This window comes from Xenopus tropicalis, chromosome 8 (assembly GCF_000004195.4).
Source record: "Xenopus tropicalis strain Nigerian chromosome 8, UCB_Xtro_10.0, whole genome shotgun sequence".
Classification (NCBI taxonomy): Eukaryota; Metazoa; Chordata; class Amphibia; order Anura; family Pipidae; genus Xenopus; species Xenopus tropicalis.
In genome coordinates, this window is record NC_030684.2 from 71,226,027 (window position 1) to 71,245,586 (window position 19,560).

The window sequence follows — 19,560 nt, forward strand, 5'->3', positions numbered from 1 at the left end:
TCCTGAAGAAATGTTATATTTTTTAAAGCTTGCAGCTGCCATGTTACTTCTGGATATGTCATCCTACAGGTCACAGCATTACATTTGTGCATGCATGCATAGATTCAGGAGCTCTGAGTGTTTTGTGTGTTTGCCCAGGTTTTCAGACAGCTGATGTGCGCATGTGATAAAGTCTAAGTGTAATTCTGGGAGCACCGTCAATAGGCAGATGTGCTGTCAGTCAGGGCTTGACAAATGTGTAACTGCTGTAGTGCCACTGGGAAAATGGTATATCCTAGGAATTTTTGGTAAGTGTGTAAAGACAGTTTCAAATGTGCCCAAACATATAACATTGACCATTTGTTATGTTTGGGGTATCCTTGTCCTTTAAAATCACATGAAAGAAGACACATTTTTTCATTTACTGATTTTTGTTTTTTGTGATTTAACTAATATGCATATGCAATTAGGGTTGCAATTTGGTTAAGATTAGGCCAAATCTTTTGTGAGAATACTGCATTCAACCGAATAAAAAAGAAACAGATTCAGTGCATCTCTAGTCTGTACTAATTCACTAAGTTAACCTTGAAAATATCTTCTGTAGGTTACTAAGGTAAAGATATGGGTGTATCCATGGAATACAAAAGATGTATCAATATATCAGTATCAGATTAATATATAATACAGCACTAATTCATCTCACAAAATGGTAGGCTACAGAAGCAGATAAAATTCAGGCTTCTACACTGAAATCCCATTCCCCCCAACCCCTCCTCTTCGCTTTTACATAGCCCTTTCTACACACAAGGAAACGAAACTAACAACAGCAGCAGCAGCAGCAGCAGCAGCACACACAGCAGGAATAACATGGCCAGCTTTCCTCCTATCTACAATCCAGTAAGTGTGATATCCCCCAACTACAATCTTTCTTAATCTTTTTCAGAGGGGACCCTAATTAGATTGGGCAATATGCTGTGTGACCCAAAAGTTGATTTAGAACTAGCTATGCACTTTTTGTTTTGTAGAAAGAATCTTCTATATTTACAGGTCAGTACAGAGACCCACCCAAAACTACAAGGGGAACCATAGGTTTAAAATCCTAGAACTAGAAAAAGCACAAGCTCTTGACAATGGGGCCCTTTAACAGACCCTTTGCTCCTCCGCTTTTCCTCACTGAAGTCCTTAGTGGGACTAAAGTTGACCATACAGAGGCTGATAAAAGCGGGCAACAGACAGAATCAGCAGCTTATTGGCCCATGTTTGGGGCTCTCAGACGGGCTCAGTGTAGGGTCGCCTTGACCAGTCCTGTACTTGTACTTTGACCAAGGTACAGATACTGAATACAGAGGGTTTGGGTTTTTTGTTCCTTACAATCCCCTACTTCCTACATGAAGAGAAAGGGAAGTAAATGTACATTTGTGCTTTGGGCTGATAACAGATACATGACCAGCTTTGTATTGTACATTGCACTGCTGGTGTAAGAAGGCTAAATGAGTTGTCATTTAACATTATCAGCACAATACTGGCAACAGTGGCACTGCCACAATGTTTATGAATGTTATAGTAGCAGAAATGCCAAGGAGGAAGAAAGTGAGCAGGAATAAGAAGGAATCATTGTTTTACATTTGTAATTAGTGTCCACACCCACATGTATAGTCCCCTAGAGCAGAATAAAAGCAATTAACACCATGTAACTTAACATCTTCCATGACTTTATAATACAAAAACATTAGTTGGCTCTTTTAGGGCTCTTACACAGGTGTTTTTTATATGTTTGACATGCTTTGAGACGCAGGTTTGAGCGCACCTAAACGCTTTAGCAAATTGATTCCATTATATTCTTCCTGGTTGTACTCATGAGCATTCATGAGTTGCGGTTTATTGCAGTGGTGTAACCCAGGGACACTGCTGCCATGAGGTCAGTTAAGAAACTCAGAAACCTCAGGTGGCAGTGCCTGGCATGTTACCAGGGGTGACAAAAAGCCTTCACTGTAATAATGAGGCTGCACCTAAAAAAGTTATTTGTAATGCTGTAGATTAGATTGTAAGCTCTAAGGAGCAGGATCTTCTTTATTAGTTAGTAGTTGTATTTTTGTAAGTACTTGGTTTACATCCATTAATTGCATTGCTGAACATTCTGGAGCTTTATAAAAACCTGTTCATAACAACAACAACAATAATAATAATAATGATAATAAGGGTGTCCTTGTAGTTACTAATGTTCTTTATTTTTATTCAAGAGCATGCCCTTCCAGAGTGCAGTACTTGGGGGAATTTGTGATGGCAAGAAAGTGACTATCCAGGGCTTAGTACACAGCCACTGCACAAGGTAAGTGCAATATTGGGGTAATTAGGAAAACAGAATGCCTGTCCAAGGATACCTGCACAGTAGTGCTGAAAGAAAAGTTACCCTGTAAAGTTGGCCATAAACAAGCCAATATAAGCTGCCAATTAACATCCTACCATCCTACCACCAGGTAGGGGGATTTTTAAGTGTATGGAACGTATTCTTGGCAAGCGTTTTTCAACGAAAATATGCGCCATACATTATGTGTGGCATTAGCCTAAGGCATGTTGATCCACTCAGCCCGACCTTGCCAAATCTTCACATATACAGCCAGCTTTATACTAGAGCCTAGTCTCCAAGCAAAATAAAAATGAAAAGGTAATTGAAGTTTGTCTTCCCAAATACACAGGCTTGTTTGGTGAGGACACTAAATGAGCGTATCTTTGCCCCATTTGGCCACCTATGCCCTGGCACAAGTTTGGCTGATATGATCAATATCTTTTTTATTGACACACAATTATTTTTAATTGACCAGAAGTTTCATCTTCAAGTTTGTGGCATTGCCATGGGTGCCAAATTTGCTCCTTCTCAAACCTTTTCAAACCTATGTTTAGGTTGGTAGGAGGATAAATATATTTTCAACAATGATAACCCCTTTAAAGAAAGTATTATTTATTATGGTCGATTTATTGATGATATTCTTCTGGTATGGTCTGACACTAATTTTCATTTTGAACAATTCACACAATATCCTTATGATAATGATTTGAATTTGAGATTCACTCATGTGTTTCAGGAGTACTCTTTTAATTTTTTAGATATAACTCTAATGTCTTCCACTTTGTATAGAAAAGAATGCACTGGGAATACTATACTGCATGCTCAGTCAGCTCATCCACCACATCTAATTAAAAGTATACCTTATGCCCAATTCTTAAGGTTGAGATGAATTTGTTCAGAAGTTGTTTTGAAGATTATCTTTTAAAACTTGTCAGTTAAGAGATTGTCTATTAAAAAGGGGATATAATCTTGAAAATTTAAAGATTGCTTTTGAAAGAGTTACTAAAATGAAGAGAGAGTGTTTATTCAGGAAATATAGTGTCAGTGATAAATTTAATTATTCTGTTAAAAGACCTTTGTCCGCTGATAAGGATTTATTGGCCTTTAAAAAAACAGTGATAGATCTGAGACTGTATCCTGTATTATGACTTTTAGTACACAATTTAATAAAATCAAGCAAATTGTAAAAAAGAATACAGCTATTCTTCGTACTGACCCTATTCTAAATAAAATTTTGGGTAACAAATGTACCTTTGTAAGTAAACGTTCTAAGACTCTTAGAGATACTCTTTTACCTACAGTAGTTATGTAACATACAGCAAATCTCTATCTTCGACATGGTTGAATGGTTAAATGTTGTTCAACTAGATGCATCACTTGTAATTTTGTCTCGGTTACAAAAACATTTACTTCTTCAGTTTCAGGTAAAATATATACTATTAAACAAGATATTAATTGCAGTTTGAAAATGTGATTTATTTAATCACATGTAAAATGTTTTAAACAATATGTTGGTCAAACTAGTGGTCCTTTCAAAGAAAGAACAAGAATAGTAGGTCTGAAAGTACTGTAGTTAGACACTTTGCGGATTGTACAAATAGATCCTTAGATTTCTTCACAGTGACAGGTATAGAAAGAGTCAGTACAGGTAATAGAGGTGGGAATACATAAATTACTTAAAAATAAGGCTCTTTGGATTTTTCACCAAGGTACAAGATTACCTTTTGGCATGACTTTTGAATATAATGTGTCATGCTTGGTCTAATATACTGTATGTATTCTCTCCTCTTCTACTGCTTCACACCTGTTCATATATTCAAAGAGATATTTACCTTTATATGCTTGACCTGATCTTGCATACAAAAGGGTTGATTCACTAAAGGTCCATATTTCGAGTGCTATTTATAGCATGCGTTAAACATTTTATCACTTCTTATTTTTTGTGACTTAATGTACAATTCACTATAGGATACTTGCATTTAGACGCAACGTTATTTTCCACGCGTGTGTTAATTCCTGCTGCACGCAATATATTTCACCGTGATTTAACACAGGTAACCATTGCGTTCGTAAAACTACTTTTCTGCAAATGACCATTTCCCTGAAAACTGGAGGCTGCATCACTCTAGGGCCAACACAGACTTGAAAAAATCCCACTGCAAAGTCCATGTTGTGTTGCCAAAAGCTCACAAACCACAATTTTCCTTAAGTACCGCCTGCCCCAAGTAGGTGTTAATTTTTGCACAGACTAATGCGATATTTAGCGCATCTAACGCTTCTTATGTGTTTGTGAATCATGTGTTAGCATTATTTCTATGCGAGAATTAACGCCTTGCGATCATTCGTTATTTAGCGAATGCGATATGTGTCTTAACGCACGCCATAATACTTTAGCGAATCGATCGTTATTTTTTCGCGTCAATGTTAGCGCAAAAAAGCATGCAATAACACGTTTTGCACTTTAGTGAATCAACCCTAAAGTGTTTTTTTTAAACCTCATAGAGAATCAACACACATCCCTCTAGTCCAGGGGTCGGGAACCTTTTTGGCTGAGAGAGCCATAAACACCACATATTTTAAAATGTAATTCCGTGAGAGCCATACAATATGTTTGGCCGCGGATGCTGTGGGGCAAGGTAGGGTGGGTCCCAAGGATGCCGGATGCAGAGGAGGGCGTGGCCTGCGCTCGGCAGATGGAAGACGTGTTCTAAGGCTTAGAACACGTCTTCTATCTGCCGAGCACAGGGGCAAGGTAGGGTGGGTGCCAAGGATACCGGAAGCGATGCGGAGGAGGGCATAGCCTGCACTCGGCGGATAGAAGACGTGTTCTAAGGCTTAGAACACGTCTTCTATCCGCCGAGTGCAGGCCACGCCCCTCGTTATTTTTTTTATTTATGATTTGGCAGAGAGCCAGATGCAGCCATCAAAAGAGCCACATCTGGCTCCCGAGCCATAGGTTCCCTACCCCTGCTCTAGTCTGTCCCTCTCACTAAAGAAACTACTGTAGGGATCATTCTGTAGATAGGAGTACACTTGCACCAGTGCAGTAATCCATATTCCACTGAATGGAATAATAAATGGGAATTAGTTGGTGTGTATGTTTGCAACATTGTAAATATTGTATGATAATAGAAACCTGCGGGAGTGGAAGAAAAGTAAAACTATTCTCCTTTTTTAGGTTTGCAGTGAACTTCATTTGCTTCAACAATGACATTGCATTTCACTTTAATCCACGGTTTGATGACGGCCATGTGATTGTATGTAACACAATGCAGAGCAGCAAATGGGGCTCAGAAGAGAGGACAAAGCACATGCCCTTCAATAAGAATGGCTCCTTTGAGATAGCAATACTTGTACTTGGACATGCCTTCCAGGTGAGACTTTTTGGTGACTGTTGAATGTGTTAAAGGAGAAGGAAAGGTAAAAACTAAGTAAGCTTTATCAGAAAGGTCTATGTAAATACAGCCATAAGCACTCACAGAAACGCTGCACTGAGTCCTCCATCAAAAGAAACAGGATTTCTTGTCTCCTTCCTGGTTTGGTAATTCCTGTGCCAGAGTCTCGCCGCTCTCTTATCTCTCCCCTCTCCTGCTTCCCCTCCCTCAAGAATGCTAAGAACTCCCTCCCCCCTTTGGGAATGTGTAATCTGAGCCAATCAGCAAGAAGCTTCCTCATAGTCTTACAAACTGAGCATGTACAGGGGTCTTGGTCTTGGTGCAGAAGCGAGGCATTATGGGAACTTTCTTTACACAGCTCAGCAATTATAACAGCTTTATTTGTCCCCACTATGTTCCATACAGCTTATATTGCCTGTTATGACCACAGACATAAAGAAGGACCATTTTTTTTGTAATGAGCAGACATTTTTGCAAGGGAGGCTGAGCCTTTCTAATGCCCTAATGATCATATTTAGTCATTTGTTCATAAGTAGCAATCAGTACTGGGTCAGAAGATAAATAAAGATAAATAACTGTCACTTTTCTCAGTGTGGTTTTCTCTCTTTTTATCTTGTTTCCACCAACAACTTTTGTTGTATTCTGGTTTTCTTCTTTTCTCGTTCTTCTCGTAATTTTTTTTATTTTTGCTTAATTTTAAAGGTCTCCGTTAATGGACAGTATATTTTGGAATACCGCCATCGTGTTTCTTACCAAAGTATCCAGTCAATCCAAGTCAATGGAGACGTTAGTCTTAGTGTAGTTACCTTCACTGGGCCCTCGGTAAGTAAAATATAAGAAATAAAGCACTAGAATCTAAATTCTGCATCCTTAATGTAGCTGTTCATCCTGAAGTTAACTTTTAGCATGATGTAAAGAGTAATATTTTTAAACAATTTGCAATTACCGTATATACTCGAATATAAGCCGAGTTTTTGAGCACTAAAAATGTGCTCAAAAAGTAAACCTCGGCTTATACTCGAGTATATGGTATGGATGTGCCCCCCCACGGACTTGTGTCCCTGCGTACCTGCGCCCGTGCTCTCCCTATGCCAGCTTCCCAGAACGCCATCCTAACTGTGCGCTCTGCTCTTCACCTGTGCGCGCTTCTGATCTGCTTGGCGCCGCAGTGGCGCCAGTGACGTCACGCGCCCCTTCAGTTACTCGTGGCCTGATCTTACAAGGTCTAAGATCAGGCCACGAGTAACTGAAGGGGCGCGTGACGTCACTGGCGCGACTGCGGCGCCAAGCAGATCAGAAGCGTGCACAGGTGAAGAGCAGAGCGCACAGTTAGGATGGCGTTCTGGGAAGCTGGCATAGGGAGAGCACGGGCACAGGTACGCAGGGACACAAGTCCTCCAGTAATGGCCTGCAGTATATGCAGTATGCAATTAATCCTAAACGATTTTGCTATGTAGGAGTCAGGGGAAACTTTATCTTAGAATTTTAGATTGATGGTTTCTGATTAATAAAAAATTATTTTGTTTCACCGACACTTGTAATCCATGCATTTATAGCAGTGCTGTCCAACTTCTGTTGTACCGAGGGCCGGAATTTTTCCGACCTACGTGGTGGAGGGCCGATAATGGAAGCCAGTTTTGACCACTCCCCTTTTTGAAACTGCACCCACTTGAAACCACACCCATGTTATCACATGACCATACCCATATTAATGGTTGTAGTACAGCAAAAACCTGCCATACTCTGCCTGCCCTACCCTGCCTGTGTGTGCCATACTCTGCCTGCCCTACCCTGCCTGCGTGCCATACTTTTACTGTGTGTGCCATTCTTGGCTGGTTTTTGCCATACTTGGCCTGTGTGTGCCATACTCTGCCTGCCCTACCCTGCCTGTGTGTGCCATACTCTGCCTTCCCTACCCTGCCTGTGTGTGCCATACTCTGCCTTCCCTACCCTGCCTGCGTGTGCCATACTTTCACTGTGTGTGCCATTCTTGGCTGGTTTGTGCCAAACTTGGCCTGTGTGTGCCATACTCTGCCTGTGTGTGCTGTACTCTGCCTTCCCTACCCTGCCTGTGTGTGCCATACTCTGCCTGCCCTACTCTGCCTGTGTGTGCTGTACTCTGCCTTCCCTACCCTGCCTGTGTGTGCCATACTCTGCTTGCCCTATGCTGCCTATGTGTATGGCACACACAGGCAGCCTACAGTGACACAATGCTGGCACTGCTCCTACAGTCTGCACAATAACTATATATTAAAAAAACTTTTTAATTGCAGTACCACCTCAGTATATGTTCTTTTTGTAGTGTGCAGGGATTATTTGTGGGTTTCTACTGCTCCTGAGGTGTGAACAGGGGAACAATGGGGGTGATTACAGCCTGAGCCTGAGGTGTGAACACTGCAGGGGGTGAACAATACAGAGATTAAAAGGTGTGAACAACACAAGGGATTACATGTTTAAACAATACAGCCTGATTACAGCCTGAATCTGAGGTGAGAACCATGCAGGGGGCCAGTTAATCACAGTACTGATACCATTTAAAGCTTACACAAGAGTAAGCCATCAAAGCAGCCAGACAGGTGGGGGGCCACACAGAGGGGGGTCGCGGGCCGCATGCGGCCCGCGGGCCGCCAGTTGGACAGCACTGATTTATAGTATCAAACTGGAAAGGGCTATTGTCATTGCTGTTTTTATTACCTTAGGCATTGGTAGAACATCACAGATTACCAATGGCTGCACCAACTCCTGTACTATTTCTGCTAATCTTAAATGTGCTTTTCTTGGTAATCAATATAGACTTTGGAATCCCATGATACTAGTGGAAGGCCAGCCTGAGTAGGGGATTATCTAAATGTTCCGTCCTGGTTTTGTCTGTCCTGTTTTATGCCTGTTCCAACTTGCTCCTACCTGTCCTGCACTTGTCAGGCCAGTTGTTCCCGTTCTTTGCCTTTTCCAGTCTCTCCTAAACTTTGGCCACTCCACCATGTCTAGTCCCTTTCTAGTACCTTTCTTAGGCCACCACTGTCTAAAACACTATACCATATATATTTCTTAAGCTAGACAGGGGGCAATTTTTGGGATACTCAATTAAACCAAAGTGTGAGCACACTTTGTGTGCTGGCTCACTCGCACCAGTCCTACTGGTGACACCCTAGGCTTATACTCGAGTCAATAGGTTTTTCCAGTTTTCTTAGGTAAAATTAGGTACCTCGGCTTATACTCGGATCGGCTTATACTCGAGTATATACGGTAGTCTTAGTATGATTTTTTTTAAATGATTTCACTTTTTGTTCAGCAACTCCCCAGTCTAGAATTTCAGCAGATATGATTGATAGGGTCCAAAGTACCTTAGCAACCAGGGAATGGTTTGAATGGGAGACTGGTTTATGAAAAGGAGGGGACCGGAATAGAAAAATAAGTAATAAAAAAACAATAACAATAAAACAGTAGCCTGACAGAGCAATAGTTTTTTGGCTGCTGGGGCTGCTGTGGCAATTTGCACTGTGACCTGTATAAAAACCAATTGCTGGACCTATAACTGAGGTGCAATTCTACCCATCTTCTTCTCCCCAGCTCTTATTTCCAGTTTAATCTTTGCCGCCTGCCACAGGCAGGGCCTCTGTGAGGAGAACGGTGCATACTGGTACCCCCTGATAATTTTTATGCTTGGTTGGCCCAGCACTTAGTTACGCCAACTTCCAACTGACCTTTACCATTTCTGATAGGGAATGCTAGACAGCTTCATATGGGAGTTTTAACCTTGCACTGAATTAGCTCATGTAATTTAAATTCACTAATATTTGAGTGAAGGGTTTAAATTGTTGATCATGTTTTTTAAAAATTTTATCTCAAATACTATGTCAGCATAAATGTTGAAGTAAAGGGGTTTCCTGGGTACTAGAATGGATAAAAGTAGGGCTATAGCTATCACTGGAGTAATAGTGGCTTTCTTTATTAAACAGTGTATTGCACTAACATGGAACATAATTTGCAACCAATTTTTATAGCATCTAGTAGATTTAAGTCTAAAATAACTGGACTTTTCTTAAAAACTTTTCACCTGTCACCAAATGGCTTCTTCGGTTCAAATGACTGGTAGGGAATTCCCCGGTATTTAAACTCTTGATGTTAGTACAATCACAGACATCCAATCGCAATGGTTCCATCGAACTTGTTCAGTTAGGTGTTGGCTGAAACTCACAGGTGTAAGAAGGTATGATTCAGTCACAATGGTACCAAGATTCTCATTGATGCAGGTGTTAATCAGAGTACATGACTGGAAGTGTGAACTGTTGTGAAACCGCCGGGGTAAGGATGTCAAAGCAGCATTGGAAGTTGCTGACAAGCGGTGTCGCAGGCTCCCTCCTCTGTTCAGAGAATAGTTTTTCCAGGCTGGCATAAATGGCTTCAAACCATCTGTCTTCTTGGTCCGAAATAATCACTTTACTGTCCTCAAAAGAGTGTCCCTTTTCTTTGAGATGTACATAGACTGCTGAGTCTTGTCCTGAGGAGTTAGCCCTCCTATGTTGGGCCATACAGAGAGGTTGTTTTGTTTCCCCAATGTATCAGAGCACTCTTCACTACACTGGACAGATGAGACCACATTACTTTTCATGTGCTTTCGTGTAGGGTCTTTAGGGTGCACCAGCTTCTGTCTCAGAGTGTTGCTGGGTTTGAAAAAAAATGTAGTGTTTTTTCTGATGTTCCAGCAACATATTGGGTGACTATGTTGCTTTTCCTGCTATGTTCCTCCCCTCTGTGTGTTGGTCTGGGCTTTTTTCTCAACTTTGTTTTTGTTTTGCTAAAACTAAAGCTAAAAGAGCTCTTTTTAGATGTTTGTATTCCTTCTCTTTAGCCTCTGCATTGGTTGCCACAGTTTCAGCCCAATGATGTAGAGTCCTTGTAACACTCAGTTTGTTCCAGAGGGTGGTGGGAATCAAATCAAACAGCAAATACTGATCAGTGTAAATGGGTTTCCTGTATACTTCAATATCCAGATTTTCTTTGATCACTATTGCACAGTCCAAAAATGCCAGATTGCTGTATTTTACATCTTCCCTTGTGAACCTGATGTTTTAATGTTTTTGTTTGTGTTGAGTGAAGGCTGGAACCTCATGTGCTTTAATTTTGACCCAGGTGTCATCTACATATCTAAACAAATGACTTGGTGTTGTTCCCTTGAAGGTGTCCAGGGCTTTGTTTTCCACTTCCATGTAAAGGTTCAAACTACGACTATGATGTTACTTGCTATGTATAATTACCTAAATCTAGCTTTTTATGGTTATACACAAATTGATTGTATATAATGCCTAATATATCCTTATGTGAATTTATGACTTTTTATCTACTTTCCCTAGCCAAATGACCTATCGGTCTGATTGGTTGATTGCAAAGTTTACCTGATTGGTCAATTTGTCTTTAAATATGGTGTATTGTGTTTAATGTATTAAGCCTATGACTAAGTACCCTATTGGTATGAAACGCGTAAGGCTATTTGTTTTTACATATGGATAAAATAAAATTTATACTTTTTTAACTTAACTATTTTCTACTGGCTGCATTTTTCTACATTTGCAACAAATAATTCGGAGTGCCTGCCTATCTTCATACTTGATTCCATGTAAAGGTTGCCTACAATTGGAGACACAGGTGAACTCATGGAACAGCCATGTTTTTGTCTATAACAAACTTCCTTGTGCTTGAAGTGGTATTAAGATATAGGTCCAGTAAGGGACAAACTTGTCTTGTTTCAGCCGTCTCTTCACTGTTTCAATTGCCTCGCTTGTGGGTATGCACGTGTCACAGGAAACCATTGTTTCATTGATCTTCAGTATTGCCTCAAACACTTTTTTTTTTACAAAGTCCATGGAGTTCTGAGTATGGTGTACTGTGTTTCCAACTAATAGAGCTAAAATGTTGGCCACATATTTAGAATTGTTATAAGTCAGAGTTAATGCTGCTTTTTTTATAGTGTTCATGGGTCAACTGAAAGCCCTCTGAAATCTGCTATGCAGAATTTGCTGTTCTATATTATTGTTGACCAATGAACAAATAATTGCTTGACAGGGCACTATCCATCCACCTCTTCTGTCTGCCTACCCCTAGTTCATGACCTGGCTGAGGCAGACTTGGTTGCAATGAGTAGCTGGCTGAGTGAGTGTTGGCATTTGCCAATGATGAGCAGAGGGAGGGGGCTCATCAGTTGCACCTCGATGCCCCCTGTGAGATAAAGGGGAGTGCCTTGGGTGCTCTTGGAATTTGGCCTGGCACTGACAAAGCCACAAAGGCCCAGGCTTACAATTTTAGGGGTGCATGTGCATTTGTTGCAGGAGCACTTAGGACTGGCATGCAAGTGATTTCACAATCGTTTAAATCTGCCAAGTCTCCAGTGTTCCAAACAAGTGTGCATGTGTGTGTGAGCAGTTTGGGGGGGGGGGGCATTGGGGTGCAGATACAAGATGTTGGGCATCATTAAAAATCTGCCCCATAGCTACTAAAGATCCACAGAAGTTTATCCCCAAATAAAACCTGTTACTGTTGTTTTTATGCATAAAGTAATAAATGAAAATAATAGTAAAAGCAGTGGCTTTATGATTTCTGGCATTAATTCAGCATAATAAGTAACTTTCTTATGTGTATTTTTATGTAGAGATTATAAGACCATATGCAATGCCTGCAATTTAAATAAATGCTCTTTCTATTACAGTTTCAGACCCATATGTCACCATTTCCACCACCATATTCCGCCACCCCAAACTATGTGAGTATAACCTTAAATTTTAGGGTATTTCAGCTGCTGTTATATATTGTCCTGAATCAAAATTCTCTCGTTTTAGACACAAAATCCATTCATGACTCCAGCATACACAGCCCCCTTGGTAAGATCTCAGCTTCAGATTTATCATTTAATTTTTTCTGGTGAACTGTTTAAAAACAAGCGAAATGGGGAAAGTGTTTGGAGTAGTGAACTATTCCTTGAAATCTTAAACCAAATCTCACAAATCATGAACTTTGACCACAAATCATGAATTGTGCCCAGATTTGATTACCAAACTGAATGCTGGGATTGGTTGCATCCTTAGTTTTTTTTTAATTTAAAAATAAACATCAAGCAACCATTTACAACAAATTTTGGGCATGTTTATATGAAGGAGACAGGAGAACTTGATACATTAACTTTTAAAAGGCAATGCAGTAAATGTAAGTGTGCTACATGTCTAGTAACCCATAGCAACCAAAGAGCAGGTAGCATTTGCTGGTCAGTTGAAACAAACATTTGATTGATTGCTATGGGATACTAGATGTGGGCAAATGTAATTCTTTTTGTTACATAAAAAAACAAAAAGAACCATAAAACACTGAGAGGGTTTTTTATTTTTACAGTTTATTCTTTTCAGGCCCCCTCCTGTTCATCTTCCATTTTGACATCCAAAATGCCACCTGGCTAGTGGGATCATTAAGCCTCTGATATGCTAAGCCATAGAGCTGCAAAACAAACAAATTATATTTGAAGACCCAGACAAAAATAAAAAAAATTAAAACTGTGCATTTTGTTTGAATACTGCTGTCTACATAAAATATTTTAAGTGATCTGCCACTTTAAGTGACTTGGGAAGCACTTGTGCGTACAGGGTGGTTGGGAACCTGATATGTTTGTCAGAAGCCAATTCAAATTGTTTGTCTAATGAGCTTTTCTCACGCAGGGCTCTGCAAATGCACTTAGACTGAAAAGAATGGGATACTGTACTGTAAGGGGTATGGTATATGGCATTATGGCATTATGCCTGCAAGTGGCAAAACACTTCCAACTGTCCCTCCATAGACATACACTGCAATAGTACTGACTCTGTGTGTGCAGTTGTGGGTTAGGTATTATTGCTCATAATTGCAGCAAATATTGCAGTGGTGGGGTCTGAGCCTTCTGACTTGTGCATCTGAAGGAGGTGCAAGTTAGGGGGCAGGAGAGGGGATTCCTGCTTGCCTCCTACTGCCCAGCCCTCTTGAACAGAGTGATGCCCAACACAGGTCAAGCAGTGCCCTATTTAAAGGGTTAACCACAGGTCTAGGTGCTCTAAAACACTCTGAGAAGAGAGAGATTATTTTTAACCACTGTAAGGTAATTCAATATAACTTCCACTTTTCTTTTTCAGGCTTCATGCCCACCTGTTTTTGCAGGGTCTATGGCCCCTAAGGTAAGTCAGAATACTCTCCTTTTGGCATTAAATGGGTTGTTCACCTTTGAGTTAGCTTTTGGTATGATGCAGAGAGTAAAATTCTCAAAAATGTGCAATTTGTTCATTTTTTATTTGGTTTTATCTGGCTGTTATGGTCCAAATTACCATTACCATTATGACTGAATGAATAGGAGAGGACCTGAATAGAAGTTATAAAAAAACATGTTGCTCACCAACCCTTTGGATGTTGCTATCAGTGGCCTTAAAGGAACAGTAACACAAAAAAATGAAAGTGTATAAAAGTAACTAAAATATAATGTGCTGCCGCCCTGCACTGGTAAAAGTTGTGTGTTTACTTCAGAAAGTCTACTATAATTTATATAAATAAGCTGCTGTGTAGCCATGGAGGCAGCCATTCAAAGGAGAAAAGGCACAGGCACATAGCAGATAACAGATAAAACACTATTGTATTCTACAGAACTTATCTGTTATCTGCAATGTAACCTGTGCCTTTTCTCCTTTTTTCCAGCTTGAATGGCTGCCCCCGTGGCTACACAGCAGCTTATTATATAAATTATAGTAGTGTTACTGTAGGAAACACCCCAGTTTTACCAGTGCAGGGCAACAGTGCATTATATTTTTATTACTTTAAAGCTCTTTCATTTTTTGGAGTTACTGTTCCTTTAAAGCAGGTGATTATTTTTGAATTTCTGGTTAGGAAGCAAGTTTTGGTTGCATAAAAACCCAGAGCCTTCTGTAGGCTGCCAGTCAAGATAGGGGATATCAAATATCCAGGAACTTTTTCCATGCTTGTGTTGCTTTCCAAAATTTTTTCGATTTCAATGTGGCCCATGGGTATAAAAGGTTGGGGATCCCTGGTATAGTGGCTGGAAAGTACCAACTAATTGCTAAGTACCATGGACACTGGACAGTTCATTAATTGGGCAGGTTTAAAGTTATCTGCTGATTCACCATGCTGGCCAGTGTGTGGTACACTGGTAAATAAGGATGTGAAGAGCCAAAGAGCCTAGGCTGACTGGTCTGACTGGTTTTAGTGGGTCATGCTAGTGCTTTTTAGTCACTGTCTAATCCTTTCACTTTATAGCCTCTCTATAATTATTTTAATCTTCCATTGGACTGACATGTGATAAATACAAGTGTGTATTTTTCTCTTTCACAGACTCAGAAGGGACCTATGACTATATATAACCCGGTAGGTATTTATATATTTGTAGGTTTGTATTTGAGTGAAGTGGAAATAAGGTCTAAAATATATAATTGATATACTTCCTATTTTGCAAAGGACCTATCATCATTAAAAGGTCACCCCTCAAACATTATTTTAACTGGTTAAGTGGCAGTTGATTTGAAACACCAAGCAGTTTTTCAACATTTTGTACTATTTCACTTTAGGAGTGTTTCATGAGAAGGACTTTTAGTTTGCCTATTATTGTATAATACTCTCTAAAAAGTAAGCTAAAATAAAGTTCCTAGTATGCCTGAATTCCATATATTAAAAAAATAAAAATATATTTGTTCTTAAGGCTTTATATCCCCCATGTAGAGGAGTAGAGAATATCCATATCACTGCAGCAGAATTAAGCCTATAAGCCTATCTTAGATTGCACAAACAAAATACATGTTACATTTACATAATATATTCCACAAACTACTACTAAAAGTAGTACTTAACTACTTAACTACCAAGAATTTCTCTCCATGTGGCTATGTGTGTAGGCAGTGGCATACCTATACAGGTAGCAAACCCTGTCGCTGCAGGGGGACCCATCTTGGCCCTGATTATTGAGCAATGTCAATAGATCTCTAGCGCCGCTCACCGCAGGCATGAGGGGGCAGGGAGAGGCAGTAAGAGGCGGGTAGATTGCTGCGGGCTGGGCATCTCCTAATATTTTTTGCAGGTGGGCCGCTGTGTGCAGGTGATCAGTACTGATCACTTAGGGGGGTATTTATTATGCTGTGTAAAACTAATTCGCTGAAAAAACAGAGTAAAAAGCTGTGTAAAATAAATGGAAAAGATCGCCATCTGAACGCTGGATATTACGCCGTTATTTTCCATAAGTTCCGGTGGAAGAAAAAACGCGTAAAACAATTATGCAGATTTTACGTCATTTTTACACGGCGAAGCCTGGCGATGTGTGGCGAATTTTCTCGTCGTTTTTTTACACAGCATAATAAATATGCCCCTTAATGTATAGCTGTTTTCATAGATTTATAATTGGGGTTGTGTGTTCAAACACAATACTAAACAAAATTCTAAGCACTAGCACAATTTAAAAATGGATGGGAACCATTTGTAAATAGAGAAACAACAAAATAATATCCTGTTGAGTTCAGGTTTTCTATATAATGACCGAGAGGCCTGCATGCTTGGCAGTACAAACCAGTATATAGGTACTAGGTGCTTGACAAAGGGTTAAATTAATTCCAAGAGGAAACATTACCCTCAAGACAGCCTCTAATCAGTGCCACAAGATTCACCAAATACATAAGTGATCAAGTTCTGCAGATTCCAATTCAACCTACACAATATAGAACCACCAGACTGTAAGGATGTTTTGAAGGGACCTGAGAGAGAGAGACAAGCAGCATGGGAGCAGCAGGAAAGAACATTGGTGTTGGGATTCTACCTGTGCAAGTGTAGGTGAGGGAATGCTTTCAGTCTCTTCATTCCTGCATTCATCTTTCTTTTCCTGCATTCATCTTTCTGGCATGTCTGGAATTAATGGAGTGCTTGTTAGGCCATTTGTCCAGTAATTATACTGGCATGTCAGGGGTTAATATGCTGATTATCCATTTTCTGTAGTAATTATACATGCCATACTCACCTAGCCCAGTTTGTTGCATTGCGATTTTATCTCAAATTAAAACAAAAACATATTTAAAGTTTTCTTGCACTATTAAATAGACTAACGCACTGTGGCACACACAGAAAATTTCCTATGAGCTGGTGTAACTACAGACCTAAGGACTTTAGAGCTTTTTGCCCCCCCTCACCCTAAAACTCTCATTCCTCTAATAACAATCTATAATTATAGATTGTTTCTTAATAATTCCATTAAACAAAGACAAAAACAAAATGAATAAAAAAGTGGTTTCCAGGCTATATCGGAACCTACTAGTATCACTCATTGCTCCTGCTTTGATTCACCATAAGCATATTGACAAGGGGTAATTCCTGCCCTTACCCAGGTTACCAACATTATCTAATCCTGTCTCATTGCAGTATGTAACAGGTTAATTCACTATACCAGCTCTATGTCACCTCCCAGAAACTAACGGCTATGGGGAAACATTCACCTGACAACTGATAAAAGATTTAACCACGCCCGATCAAAATCTACGTTTAGGGCTAAATGGGTAGGCTAAGGTAGAATCCCTTTGAAGACTCCTGCATTTATATGCACCTTTTTGTTTGGTCATAGTCCCCAAGAAACCAACATGAGTTGCAAATAAATGCAAGGATAATGTGCCACTGACCAGGTAGGAACATAGGTATTTATGAAGGTGTACCAGGCAGAATATTCAGCCAGTCTGGTAGGGTTGTTGCTCTTTTAGGAAAATCAAGTAATGCTGAGATTGAGTTTATCTGTAATGTACTATGGGGTCTATAGCAGATAAACAATATATTATACATTATACCTGCTATCAGTGTCGGACTGGCCCATCAGGATACCAGGAAAACTCCTGGTGGGCCAAGGTGTCACCTGACCATTTGGCCTGTTTCATTGTCTTTCCCTATTTTTAAATGGGAAAAAAGAGAAGAGATAAATGAAAGAATAGATGCTAGCATGTAAATAAAAGAGACTAGGAGAATAAAGAGGTTGGTGGATTACATGCTGTTGGCAGCTAGTTTTGAGAGATGTTAAAAACTGGTATGCTGGAATGTTACGCATTATTTATAAAATACATATTTTAATAAGAATACATGCTCTTTTTAAAATCTAGACAATGCCCTTTCAAGCTGCTCTACAAGGGACATTTACAAAGAACCGCAAAATCATCATAGTGGGGAATGTGCCTTATGGAGCAGACAGGTCTGTAAATATTCTTTGGGTAGGGTTTTCAATTTTGGCTAAAAACACACCCAATTTCAGTTTCTCTGCATATCAATATAATATTAACAGTAAAAAAAGGGAAAATTCCCTCTTGGTTGGTGCCATCCCATTTTTGGGCAATCAGTTACATACACGTCTGGGGGGGGGCAGTGAATACAGTATTGGTAGGGTCATGACTAGCCACTTGACCAATCAGATGGCTGTCAATCCTATCCCAGGAGGCAGCCCTTAATACATAAAATGGCAATTTAGGATTACCTAATAGTACATACTACTAAAAACCTATATTTTTATGAAAATGGTTTATTAAGACAAAGCAGCGTTTTACATATGAGCTTGTTTATTTTTATAGAGGCCTACATTGTTTGGGGGAATAGTTTTCCTTTTAGTTACATGCTGAAAACATTTTGTATTGAACATTTTGTAAGTGGAGATTCCTCTAATTTTTGGGATGGTTTCTTGACTTTGACAGAAGGCAAATTTCTGATTTCCCAATGTTAATAAGTGTTGATAAAAGACTCCATGGGGAAAATGTATTAACTGTATTGGAGATTTGCACCAATTTTTTTTTTGTCTATCTGTGGATTTTTTCCACCACTTGTTTAAAAAAAAAAAAAAAAGGCAAAAAAAAAAAAAAAAACGCACAACCTAAAACTTGCAGAGATTTACATTTGTAAAAACAATCATGCAAACAAAAAACATTAAAAATCTTGCCTTGATTAAAAAAACTTGCCCCATAGGTTTTTATTTTCTGGGTCATGTTGCCTGACCATGAAGTGAAGAGTATCATCATTACTATCATTTCTACTTTTTAGGTTCCATGTTAACCTCTTAAACAGTGGCTCAAGGAATATCTACCTCCATGTTGCCCCACGCTTCAAAGAGGGTGCACTAGTGCGAAACACTCAGGATAGGGGGACTTGGGGGCCTGAAGAGAGACACATGTCCTACATGCCTTTTGTTCCAGGACAGCAGTTTCAGGTAAGAGAACAGGATATGGTCGCTCAACTGGGAGTCTGTCTTCTCATTGGGAAGTCACCTCTCTCTCAAGCACTTGGTTTCTATGCCACTGCTTTTTATCTCCCAACCTTATATATATATTTGTCCCACATAGATGGAGATCAGAAATGAAGGAGGTTGCTTTGGGGTCTCTGTTAACAGCGCAAAGGTTTTCACCTATGTTCATCGTTTACCTGGCAACCAGATTGACATGATGGAGGTGGCTGGAGATGTTACCTTGACCTACATACAGTTCTGACATGCCCTGGCTGAAAATGCTCAGAGAACAAAAAGCCATTACATCTCTCCTACATTTTAAAAGTAAAATAAATCAAATCCATTATCTCTTAACCAAAGTAAAGATCCAATTTTGTATTCTATATTTGATTTATTATATGATATACACAATTTTATAATGTTTCCTAGAATGTGGTCACCTCCAATAATGTTTTCCTTCTAAACCTAAATTTTCTCAAGAAGGAAATCAGGAGACCAAATTAAATAGGACTCATTTAAATAACTTTATTCTATGTCTAATCTTTGTAGCTTTCGAAATACTTCAATATAAAAATAAAGAAAGTTTATACAGGGAG

At 39.6% G+C, this 19,560-nt stretch overlaps 1 protein-coding gene across 1 annotated transcript; it reads left to right on the forward strand.

Annotated features, from left to right (window-relative positions):
• Nucleotides 1-795: 795 nt before the first annotated feature.
• lgals9b (galectin 9B) lies at nucleotides 796-19,560 on the forward strand. The gene is made up of 11 exons (XM_002932610.4): nucleotides 796-876; nucleotides 2,220-2,308; nucleotides 5,505-5,700; nucleotides 6,424-6,543; nucleotides 12,425-12,478; nucleotides 12,555-12,596; nucleotides 13,869-13,910; nucleotides 15,073-15,105; nucleotides 17,859-17,947; nucleotides 18,784-18,949; nucleotides 19,083-19,560. The coding sequence occupies exons 1-11, from the start codon at nucleotides 847-849 to the stop codon at nucleotides 19,224-19,226; spliced, it is 1,005 nt and encodes a 334-aa protein (XP_002932656.1). The 5' UTR covers nucleotides 796-846; the 3' UTR covers nucleotides 19,227-19,560.

What these genes read in the sequence shown, in the direction of transcription:
- lgals9b (XM_002932610.4), top strand. Translation starts at nt 847, where the DNA reads ATGGCCAGCTTTCCTCCTATCTACAATCCA. An exon ending in CAGGGTCTATGGCCCCTAAG is followed by an intron (nt 13,911 to 15,072) that starts GTAAGTCAGAAT and finishes TCTCTTTCACAG; the next exon opens with ACTCAGAAGGGACCTATGAC. An exon ending in GTGCCTTATGGAGCAGACAG is followed by an intron (nt 17,948 to 18,783) that starts GTCTGTAAATAT and finishes TCTACTTTTTAG; the next exon opens with GTTCCATGTTAACCTCTTAA.